Source organism: Culex quinquefasciatus, chromosome 3 (genome assembly GCF_015732765.1).
Source record: "Culex quinquefasciatus strain JHB chromosome 3, VPISU_Cqui_1.0_pri_paternal, whole genome shotgun sequence".
Taxonomy (NCBI): Eukaryota; Metazoa; Arthropoda; class Insecta; order Diptera; family Culicidae; genus Culex; species Culex quinquefasciatus.
Genome location: NC_051863.1, coordinates 194,967,295 through 194,979,470, shown reverse-complemented (window position 1 = coordinate 194,979,470; position 12,176 = coordinate 194,967,295). Strand labels below are relative to the sequence as shown.

The 12,176-nt window shown below is 39.1% G+C and overlaps 2 protein-coding genes across 3 annotated transcripts in view; one reads left to right on the top strand and one right to left on the bottom strand.

The window, feature by feature from the left end:
* The window catches only part of LOC6043925 (chitotriosidase-1), a 1,444-nt gene extending 991 nt beyond the window's left edge, over window positions 1-453 (bottom strand). The window contains exons 1-3 of the mRNA XM_038265981.1: window positions 319-453; window positions 80-259; window positions 1-17 (exon numbers count right to left, since the gene is read on the bottom strand). The exon at window positions 1-17 is cut by the window's left edge and continues 84 nt beyond it. Coding sequence (XP_038121909.1) covers window positions 1-17; window positions 80-259; window positions 319-397 — 276 coding nt within the window. The 5' untranslated portion in view covers window positions 398-453. The remainder of the gene's footprint in view (window positions 18-79; window positions 260-318) is intronic.
* A 7,337-nt stretch (window positions 454-7,790) lies between these two features.
* On the top strand, window positions 7,791-11,291 carry LOC6043927 (DCN1-like protein 3). 2 transcript variants are annotated; one of them, XM_001861475.2, is made up of 4 exons: window positions 7,791-7,943; window positions 8,301-8,716; window positions 8,776-8,910; window positions 9,861-11,291. In XM_001861475.2, the coding sequence occupies exons 2-4, from the start codon at window positions 8,593-8,595 to the stop codon at window positions 10,571-10,573; spliced, it is 972 nt and encodes a 323-aa protein (XP_001861510.2). In that variant the 5' UTR covers window positions 7,791-7,943; window positions 8,301-8,592; the 3' UTR covers window positions 10,574-11,291. The 2 variants fall into 2 exon arrangements, with proteins under 2 accessions (XP_001861510.2, XP_038120193.1); XM_038264265.1 differs by lacking the exon at window positions 7,791-7,943 and adding an exon at window positions 8,194-8,214.
* Window positions 11,292-12,176: the final 885 nt, after the last annotated feature.

Genomic DNA, 12,176 nt, shown 5'->3' with positions numbered 1-12,176 from the left:
AATCCGCTCGTATCCCTCTGTAATCGATTACAGCAAATTAAATACATAACCTCAACCAAACCCAATTGGCGATGCAAACTGTTGACGTTGATATCGTTGTAGTGGTCCAGCGAGTCCAGCCCTCCGTTCAGCCCAAGTCCGGCAAAGGTGTACACCAGGTGGGTGCAGTACGTGGGGATGACGTAGCTAACGTTGAACGATCCCCGCCCCTCGCGGTACACGGACCAGCTGGCTAGGTAGCAGACCACGTTGTAGGGTTCTGGGAATTGGTGGAAAATTTAACGCTGATTTTCAGTCACATGAATTCAAAGGACTTACTTTGCTTGCATGCTTGACTTTCTACAATGAGAATTTTGTGCAATATAACCAAACTTATTAAAAACAATATGGATTGCATTTTCTCAAGTGATAGATCATTCGTTTACTGATGCCTTATAACTACTAAAAGTTCTGAAATTTTCTACCGTTGCAGTGGTTACATCTTCATGTTCAGAAGATAACATTTTTCTTATCAACATGTGTTTCGCTAACAGATCTGTTTTTCAAAGTTGATTGCAATTGACAGTCGTGGTCAAATTTGATGTTACCAATTGTGATTTTTTTTTACATTTCTGTGACATTAAATATTTCTTAAAATGATTTTGAACCAAATAAAAAACAGTGAATCATGGACATTCTGACAAGTTCAATCGCATTTGAATGACCTTGAAAATGTTCGTAATTAAACAAGTTTTTTATTACTTATAAAAAAACAATAAATAAAGATTTATAACACATTGATTGAGGTGAACAATCCATCTGAACATCAAATTGTTTCCACCAAAAACATAATTTCCAACATAAATTATGCATTTCATGGAATGACAAAAACTTAACAATCGATCCCACCACTTTCCTCGTCAATCCCTCTGCCCTGTCTCACTCGACCATCGGCAAATCTCCAAAAAGTAAATCTTCCAAATTCGCAAGCAAAAAAAAAAAGAACGACGGGGCGAAACAGATCACAAGAAAGTGAAACGACTTTTGTGCCTTCTCATCGCGATCTCCAAGCATAATAATTCAGTCGAATGCATCCTCCCTCAACAAAACCGACAAAAACCGGTCTCCTCACCGGGGACAACTTTTTCAATGTTGGGAATTATGTTAAAATCGCTTTTAAATGATATCTTTTCGTTTTATTTCTCTGTTTTTAATCCAACAGTATTTTTTTTTTCAAATTTCATTTCACTTGTTTTTTTAAATAAAATTAAGTAATCGATTCCTGGGCTTGAGAAAAAACAACTAGATCTAATGTTTACATAGAGCAAAGTTTTTCGAACAAGAAAAATGAATCTAAACTACGGAATGTGCTTTAGAATGTTTTTCAAGCATTAATCGAATTATCAGATGATCTTGATTTGATATCAATATTTATTTCTTATAATATTTATTTCTGAAGCATCATGAAATTGATTTAGTCTCATGAAAATAAACTATTACCATTTAGGTAAGCTTTTTAAATAACAATTGGTATTATTTAATTTAATAAAAGATTTTAAAGAAAAAAATAAGATGTTTTTTTTCGGATTTTTGCCATAATCAAATGAGATATACATTGAATTGGTTTCATTAGATATTTAAAATTGGATTTTAGAAGAAGAATTACTTGAATTTATTTAATATTTTGTTTTTTTAAATGAAATTATAACTTGAAGTAAAAGAAACATCAAAGACTGATTGTGGAAGGATATCAATTTTTGGTATAATTTAAATCATGTATTTTGCTACAAACAAAAAAAATCATTTTGCTCACTGTCCAAAAACTTTGATCAAAACATACTTCCCAACAATAATACCAAAGATCAGTTTTTCATTTTTTTTTTTTACGATTTGAGCTTATGAAATTAGAAAAAGACATTTACTTGTAGTTGTATGATGTTTTAACATGCAGTTTACCTATTAATTGATCTTAGCATTTATTTGAACCTTCAATCTAACTGTTCTCTACTGTTTAGTTACAAAATATTAGTCAGAGCCAAATATCAGAACAATTTTCAATAAATTTGAAATATCCCAGGAATTTATGGAAAATTTCCCGTTTCCCGGGAAATCGTTCTACTGACAAAAGTCTTTGGTTGTTTTGTAAAAGTTTTTTTGTTGATCCAAATATGCCTTATAATTTTTTTATATTTAAACAAAGAGTAATGCATTCTTTTGAAACGCTCAACCTAACCACAAGGTTATTCTATTATTTGCTGAATTCAAGAGGTAACAGAAGTCCCAATTACTTCTTCATAAGAAATCTCCAGCACCCTTTTAGGTGGTCAGTATCATCACTTTGTCACCACAACCGACTGCGGTTTAAGCCAACCAGCAAAATGGTAATTTCCCGATGACATTTCAGCTGTGACCACTTGGTCACACCCACCTCTGGGACCCCCCAAAACGAGCCGGTTGCACCTTATTTGCACCGATTTTTATGTCGTTCTCCACCCTGAGCGAGAGAAGATCAGCCGCTCGTGTTATATAACTGCCGTGCGAAACCTTCTTTTTGGCACTCTTTTTTTGCAGGCCGGTATAAAACCGTCCCGAACGACCCGTCCAGCCACTAGTCTAACCGTTGAAACCGTCCCAGCAGAAGCCATGGCATCGTTCCCTATTGCGCTCTGTGTGGCTCTGAGCGTGGTTTGTGTCCTCGCTACGCCGTTGACCGTCACCGACAACCAAGGTCGTCAGTTTGAACAGCGCGAGATCGTCGTCCCGACGGGAATTTCCCAGGACCAGCTGAACCTGGAGATCCAGAAGGCCATCCGGGATCTGTACCCGGGCTATCGGAGTCAGCCGGATGTGCTGGTGAAGGAGCTGAGCAGCTTTGACGATTTGAACCAGAAGGCGGCCGCCTCGGAGAAGAAGCCAGCTCCGGTGCCGGCCAGGAAGGTTGCGTGAGCGCCACCGGCGGAGTTGGACTGGTTTTGAGTGCTTGAGTGTGATTTAGGCTGCGAATTATGAGCGAGTGCGATACTTTGTGCAAGAGTAAAGCTGATGCTACTGCGTGAGTTTTTGTGAGGTGAAAGGCTGAATAAATAAATTATGTTTATCTGTGAACAAAATGTGTCTTAATTATTTTGGTCCCGTTTAGATGGGAAGGAAGATAAGCAAATTTTGAGTAATCTGGTAGACATTATTGTTTTGTTTCTCGGAAAGATTTTCCTATTCTTTATACATTTGACAATTAATTTTTAATTTTAAATCAACCCGCAAAAAATCAGCTTTTCTCTTTAAAAAAGACAAACATGTCATTGGATCTGCTGAGAGAGATTGGGTCATAAAAATTACGGAAAATTTATAACACAAAATTTCATCCTCCAGATCGTGGCATACCCTGCTGACGATACAACAAAATTTCAACTGAGATTTCTTAGAATTAAATTTTAAATGTTTTTATTAGAAGAAGAATGTCATTCAAAATCTTCACTGTATGCAACTCAACATTGTTTCTAACATATGTAAACAAATCAAAGTATCAAAATTAATAAAATGAGGATTTAGGCAAGAATTATTTTATTTATTTATTTTTTTTTTAAATATTTCAGGTAGGTATATAACAACCAAGGAAATTATTCCAAAATTGTCGAACTTACGGATTCAATCCTAAAATAATTTGATTATAAAAAATTGACAAATGTTGTTGCAATTCTTTTAGGAAATAGTAGCTTAGGAGATGAATAAAAAATTATTCGATAGTTCCGGTAGTTTTGAAGATACTAAAATGCCTATAAAAATAATCTGAGAGCAAAAGCTTTGGTTGATGTGCACCGTTAATAAGTTTGACTCATTCCCTCTGCCAACGTAAAAAATATGTTAAGCATCTAACAAATTTGTAATACAAATTCCACTTTCCAGACCCAATGTCAACCCTAATGACAGTAATAAAAATTAACCTAACAGAAAAAACGTTGCTTAATCCACCTTCAGGTGGGTGGTGCCTTCCTTACATTCATAAAGTTAATACACTACAGAGCCTCAAAAAACAGTATAAATAAGACTTATTTTTATCAAAATATCTGAGATCCGGCCTTTTTAGTGTATAAATAATACTTAACTGGTTATAACTTTTGATAGGGTTGTCAGATCTTCAACGTTTAAGGCTCATTGGAAAGGTCTTTTGATTACCTATACAAAGACAGGTTGCATCTAGGGGTTGGACAGAGTCGATAGTTTTATTATTCGTTAATCTATTGACGGCGGGTTTGATATTTTCGTCAATAGATCGACGAATAGTTGAGCTAGCGTTCCCACCGTGTATTATTAATCTCGGTTAAATTTGACATCTTTTAAACATCATCACAACATCATTTTCAAAAAAGTTTGCGCAAAACGGAGTTTAACATGGTTCATATCCAGAATCGACGATTCCTTCGTATGACCCTTCTGTCTGAGCCGCCCGACGAGGAACAACGGGGACGGAGACTTGGTGAAACCATCCGGAACGGTGTGGTGCCCGAGGACGTTCACGGAAATGTGCACGGAAGCCAAAAACCACTTTTTAGCTAGCTAGCTTTCAGATGGTTTGTGTCCGTTTGCTCCTCTGAAGGAGGCCATCATTTGCCTTTGGAGCACAAGGTGTTTTTTCAGCATCTCAGGACTTATGCTGTGGCTTCTGCGGAACCGTCTACAGCACGCCGGTTGCACAGAACAACACATAAAAAAGGCTCACAATCTGTAGAAGGCCATCCCTCCTAAGTCAGAAGAATACCATCAAGAAGATCGTTTTAGAAAACAAAAACCCCGGGAGTTCATCCATCACGACTTCTTGCGTGACTACGGTGGACGAGTTGAGGCCCTTCGTCGTAAGGGTGTCCAGGGCCTGCTACAGGACGAAACGAAACCCTCCTCTCCCTTTTTCGGTGGTTTATCAATAAAAAGCGGAAACACAACTATATTTACAACAACTGTACAAAAAAAAAATAAAACAAAGAGTTTGAATTCTTCGTCGGCATGTATCCCGCGAACCGTTTGTAGGTCTGGTTGAAGTGCAGCAACTGAGACGAAATGGATTTACCACCTCCGCGTTCCGCAACCACCGTACAAGTGCCGCAAGAATGTAAATCTTGTTGTTGGTTCCCGGAATCTTCCGACCGCCGCCGCCCGTGGCTTCGTTGGTATTGAATCTGGTACTAGCGATCGTAGCGGATGCGCTTGAACGAGCGAAGCTCACCGAGGTTGTTTAGAACCGAAAAAGAATCTGAGGGAGGAAGTCGATTGAATTTTTTGATGTTAAACCATCCAGCTTACTAACCTCCTCAATCGCCTTAGTTCAACCCTTCCTCGCTCCTGTCCCGCTTCTTCAAAAGCACTCGATCCGACCGGACCGAAATCTGCACGTCCAACTTCCACAGGCCTCCGCTCACTCGAACCCGCTCAAACACGTCCATAATCTCGACTCCGCATCCGCATCCGGCAGTTGGTTGATCTGGTTCACCGTAACGAGACTATGTCCCTCGATTTGGAACCGATTTGGGGATGAAAGCCAGTCGTCACTTACTATGTAGAACAGCGCCGAAACGGCGCCCAGGCCACTTATTCCATGGAACGCCCTCCTGACTGTAACCGAAACCGTTAAAATTTGTTTTGTTTTGATTTGAATATGACATTTCAACTCACCAAGGTTCCTATAAGCATGGTGGGATTTCGTTAATATATTGACGAAATGTCGATATACTGACCAATTATTTTAATGCGTTGATAATGTATTGACCGATCTGTCCGACCCCTAGGGTTGCATGGTGGATCCGGACAACGTTTTAATCAAAATATTTGAGATCCGGCCTTCGATAAGTGCATGAATAACACTTAAGTGCTTATAACTTTTGATAGGATTGTCAGATCTTCAACGTTTTGGGCTCGTTGGAAAGGTCTTTTAAATACCTTTTTAAAAATGTATAGCATGATGGGTTTTCATACAAAAACCACCCTTTTTACAATCTTCCGGACTTTATTCGAAGTCGTTTTTTTAGCATAACTTTTGAAGTACTTTACTAAACTTCATAATATTAACTAGGGTCTTGTGGGACCCCAAGACGGATCGAATGAGACCAAATCGGTTGAAATCGGTTTAGCCAATCCGGAGATAATCGTGTGCATATTTTTCGGTGCACGGACTCACATCCAGACACACGCACAGACATTTGTTTAGAATTTGATTCTGAGTCGATAGGTATACGTGAAGGTGGGTCTACGAGGTCTAATAAAGAAGTTCATTTTTCGAGTGATTTTATAGCCTTTCCTCATTGAGGTGAGGAAGGCAAAAATGAATAAAAATGTATCAGCTTGATAATATGATGACAAAGAAAATTGAAACGATTATACAGTCGACTCTCTGGCTGTCGATCTGTCACTATCTCATGGCTTGCATAGACATTTTTCGTTGCGAAACGAAGCTTTGAAGGGTGTTGGACATTAGTTTGTTTTTGTTTACTGGACGTTGCCATGATTCTTTCCCTTAGCCGGGTACCAAGAAAACAATATTTTCAATCGAGTCTTCATTTTGCATCATTCTGTAAACTGATGATTCCCTTCCTCGACGGTCCCTTGGATATTGAAAACCAGAGAGTCAACTGTAGCTGTAAAGGAAGCTAAGGAATTTTAAGTTCCCATAGCTTTGGATTTTGCAACTTCTATATTATCATTCGTTTTTTGTCCACGTAGTATTGCTTAAGTTTTATTTTTCAGCATAAATAAATTAATTTTAAACAAATTCACAATATTATCGCGGGCGTTCATAATTAGAGTTCACGCGCGCTGATATGACCGCAGAAGAATGGCCGCATGACAGCCGCAGAACAAATTTTTGGCTGTTGTCAGAGGTTGCCTTGAGTTTTCTGCTGACTTTTTGGAAAATATTCAAAACAAATCAGGTTGACAGCCAAATCATCGCTGAATTTCAGTTCAACCTGCTGATTTTTTCATAGCGGTAGCTCGGCGGCTGTAACCTCCTGTCAATCACAGCGAAGGAGAAAAGTGATTTATCTCGCAATAAGCAATAACATTTCGTAAATTGATCGTTCTGATTGGAACTTAAATTGATCAGCTTATAAATTTCCTTCCGTCAGATGGGGAAGTAAATGTTGGCCCCGGTCTAACCTGGATGGTTAGGTCGTTAGCTAAATCCAGGTGTAGGAGTCGTCTCCCTGGGTCCTGCCTCGGTGGAGTCGCTGGTAGGCAGTTGGACTAACAATCCAAAGGTCGTCAGTTCGAATCCCGGGGTGGATGGAATCTAAGGTGTAAAAAGAAGTTTGCAGTTGCCTCAACAACCAAACCTTCGGACACCTAGTTTCGAGTAGGAATCTCACAATCGAGAACGCCAAGGCAATGCTGTAGAGCGAATAATTTGATTTAATTTTTTTTATAAATTTTAGGAATTTAGTTCGATAAAATTAATGCTCTGAAAGGAATCATTCCTAATCGGCAAATTTGGCGGCCATTTTTGTTTATTGAAGCATTTTACATTTAGTGATTATTTTTTTCATTGCAATTTACTATTTCTGGACTCTGAGTTCAGAACCATCATTGTCAGTCATTTCCCCAAAAATGGAAGACACCATCTACGACCTTAAATTATTCGATTTTATTGCAGGTTGAATTTAGTGTTTATTTGACGTGTTGCCAGTAGTACGATGTCTACCTACTCAATCAGCCCAGTTGCCAGTCCCTTGGTTCAACTCCCCACACACATATTCGCTGCCATCTTTAAGCGTACCTAAAAACTGGTTGCCAGACTGACAGTTCAGTGCTGTCATCATTGCGAGGTATACCCTTAAGTCTGCTGTCTGTCATCATCATCGCCGAAGGAGAAGTGAAGAAAAACCCCCGAAAAAGACGAAACGAGTGCGCCTGAAAGGAAGAAGAGGTTGATTTTGCGGAAGCTGGACTGGAGTTATTTTTTTTTAATTTCGCTTGAAAAGGTATTGAATATTTATCTAAAATGTACCGTAATTAAGCTAGTGCAGTTGATTACGATGAAGTTGCCAAATTTTGGGGGGATTATATCGAAAGATTCGGGTTTTGGCGACAAACCACTTCACGAAACATCTGTCAAACTGGTTTGATGCATGTATTTTCATGTCCAAGTATGCCGTGAAAAGAGAATTATAATTATTTTAATTTTCTACGGCTGCTTCGATTGCTCGGTTTGAATTATGCTGTGGTTATTGTTCTGTTAACATTCCGGAAATGGTTGGGAAGGGTGTTTCCCGTGGGAAAACCTACCATGACTCATTCTTGAGATTGCAAAAATAACAACAAAGCTACGCTTGTTTCAGGTACCGTAAGCACAACAAAGACAACAACAACAACCAGCAGCTTATAACTGTTCCCGGAGTGCCAATTGCCCGGCGACAACGACCAAAATGTCCCCGGAACGCAAACCAGTGACACCTTGAGGCGTTGCGTCCGGTTGGGTCGGTGGAGTATTGAAAGGATCTAAAAGGATGAGTATCGAATCTTCCGGGCTGTGTAGACTGGGAAGATAATAGGGAACCGAGGTTCCGGAGCTGGGTGTGGGAGTTGCGGGAAGATTAGTATTTTAACGGAACGAGGTCCACCGTGACGACGATGGGAAGCTGTCTGACGTGCTTCAAGGCACCACCGAATCCGACCGCCGGCAACGTTGGAGTTTGTGGTGGAGCGGTAAGCGGTCCGGATGCCGCCGTAATAGATCCGGACGTGGCGGTTCACGGTAAGTTTGGTTTTATTTTGTCATAGATGTGCGGAATTTATTGTTTCTTTTTATTTTAGAAACCGATGACCTGCTGGCAGCGAGTCCTATTCGGATGATCTCTCTCGGTTCGGACCGAAAGAGCGGTGGCAGTTTTAAGAAAACTCTACTTAACGGAAACCTGGGAGCACTGCCAGATGGGTCCACAGTAACAGGTAACAGTTTGAGTGAAACAAAAGAAAATCTGATTGTTTAACCACCATGATTCTGAAGATCCCGAGCAGACGTAGATAACATGGGAATAACATTTTTCGATGTTTGAAAATACTAAGCCAATAACATTTTATGCTATTTATAACAAGATTTGTTATTCGTCGTTATCAAGTTTTTGTTATTGGATTGTTATTGTAATAACAGACTAACAACATTTTGAGTTATTCTTCGAACAAATCTTTGTTATTATTTTTTGTTATTTTAACAACTAATCTGACCATCCCAATAACAGTTAGAGGTATTCTTTCATAACAAAAAAGTATTTCCACAGTAGTTTTGGCTTTTAACCAACATTAGATCAATAACAAATTTTGTTATGATAACATAAATTGTTATTAAACCCTTATGCAAAAAAGAATTTTTGAAGAAGATTTCATAACACTTTCTGTTATTTTAACAGTTTTTGTTCCTGAAATGGCATGAATTTTGTTACTACCGTCTGCCCGGGTTATCAGCTTTTGTTCGTGTTTGAAAATTATGGTCAGAGGCTCTGGGTCAACACAACCTTTAAATAATGAGGTTGGATTCAGCTTCATTTTTTTTGGTTTGGAAAGCGAGAAATTTTTAATATTTTAATGTAAGTACATTGGACTCTCTCGTTGTCGATATTGAAGGGACCATCGAGAGCGGGAGGTATCAAATTATAGAAAGTTTAATCGAAGCCAGAGAGTCGACTGATTTAATCAAAATTTGTTTTTGTTTTTTGTAGTCAAATTTACCCCTCAGTCATAATTACGCCATTTAAAGAGCAGTAAGGAATTGGCCATAAAATATCAAACAAATCTGATATTGATTTTGCTTAGTTCAAATCTCCAAAGATTCGATTGCTTACCTAAAATTATTATTAGATCACAAATTCAATAACTTCCTTCCTTCTTTTCCTTTGAATTAGGCAAAGATCTCGCGACGCAAATCTCGGACAACGATCTGAACAAACTGTTCGAGGAGTACAAGGACAGCCAGGAGGACGCGATCCTGTCCGAGGGCATCGAGCGGCTCTGCTGTGATCTAGGTTATAAGCCGGACGACTTTGCGATCCTGGTGCTGGCGTGGCGCCTGGACGCGTCCCAGATGTGCCAGTTCACCAAGTCGGAGTTCATCCAGGGCCTGCAGCAGATGAACGCGGCCAGCATCGAGGACATCAAGACGCGGCTGCGGCAGATCATCGACAAGCTGAGTGCCACCAGCGACGAGTCGGAGGACTTTAAGCAGCTGTACCGGTTTACGTTCCGGTTTGGGCTGGAACCGGGCCACCGGATTCTCTCGCTGGACATGGCCGTCAGTCTGTGGCGCCTGGTGTTTACGGTGCACACGCCCGACATTCTGCCCCGGTGGTTGAACTTTCTCGAGCAGCACCAGAACATCCGGGGCGTTCCGAAGGACACCTGGAACATGTTTCTGAACTTTGTGGAAACCTGTGATATTACACAGTACGACGACACCGAGGCGTGGCCAAGCTTATTCGACGACTTTGTCGAGTACGAACAGGAACGGATGAAGGCCGTGGCGGCCGCGGCGATGGCGGCCAACAGCAGCAAGTCAGACGGCACTGGCGACGGAGGTGGCCCCGACGAGGACGACAACAACAATGACTACAACTCATAGTATTCTGCTGGTGCAGCAGAAACAGTGCTCCGTTTTAAGCGAACACGACCCGACGCGTCCTATTATTTTATTTATTCCTTTTTTCATACCCATTTTGCAACTCTGAACTTAAGTCGCATCATCCGACATCTCTGAACGTCGTCGAACGACGTGCGAATATTTCAGCAAAAAACACACACACACATATTTGTTACTATAACGAATTTTTACTTTGTAAGACCCTATGATTACTCTTAACATAGAATTTGTGTTTTTTTTACACTCTCGTATAACTAGATATCAGAATTAATTTTGGTGTAATCCCCCCGTTACGAATAAAGAAAGAAACAAAAACATCGCAAAAAAAAAACTAATGGTTTGACCATAAACCCCTCACAAAGAAAAAAAAGATTGAACGCAAACGCGCGAATTTCGTCAAACCCCCTCCCCTCTTGAATTTCATATCAGTCAACTGATCATCAGGCCACAGTCGATGGGAAGCGAAACACGGAATTTATGTACAAGGTGTTTATGCTATCCCCTCGGGGTGATGAGACGCGCCAAAATTGCGACTTAAAACAACGTTTTTCCCAACACAGTTTAGCTCAAATATGTTTCGGAAGTAAAGAAAAACACTTAACAAAAAGAAAAGCTGCTTATTTTTGAACGGTGTGTGTTAAATGTCTTGTTTGGAAGAAGAAGAAGAAAAAAAAACTGATCGATGAAAACAAAAAAAAAATCGTAAAGAAATTCTAGGCTAAATTTAAACCACTAGTGAAACTCTATTTAAGATAAATCTAGAAAAAATGGAAAAATAAAACAAAAAATTATAAACGTGTACGATGTTGTCTATTTCTCATCAAAATAATCTCACAAAAACTATTAGTAATTCTCTACGGATTCGGCCGATTTCGACCATTTTTTGTATTTTTTTGTTTTGCTCAAACTTTGTGGGGACCTTTCCTATGACCAAAGAAGCGACATAAATTTTGAAAAATATGTGCAACGGCCTAAGGGGTCAAAACCCGCAATTTTTGAGCCATAACAAAATCTGCCGGTTATGTATTATTGAAAAATATTGATTTCGGCAAAAATCGAAATAAAAAAAATAAACCTATTTTTTACGTAAATTGAATTTGCAATCGAAAAGTACTTAAAACATTTTTTGATAAAGGGCTTTCGTTTGGTTTTAGAACAATATATGCAGTTTTCCGATTTTGAATAATAGTGAACATTTGTGATCTGAAAATATATTTTTGCAATTCCGTCGTGAAACTACTTACTTTTCCTGTCATTCTTGACCGACGAAATAGCCTACTTTTCTGTACCAAAAATAACAGAATCGAATAGCAACACTTTTCAAAATAATGCTGAAAAGTTCTTCTTTTCAGCACTCAAATGGGTGCTGAAAAGTTGAACTTTTCAGCACTTGTTTCGAAAAGTTACACTTTTCAACATTTTTTTGATTTAAACGATTTATTGACAAAATACATGAAAATTTTACATACAATTTCACTCAGTGTGTGTTTTTTGGAATTGCAAAACTTGATTGACTCGTGCTGAAAAAATCCTCTTTTTGCAACTTGTTGCATAAACTACTATTATTTTTTAAAGTATGCTATAA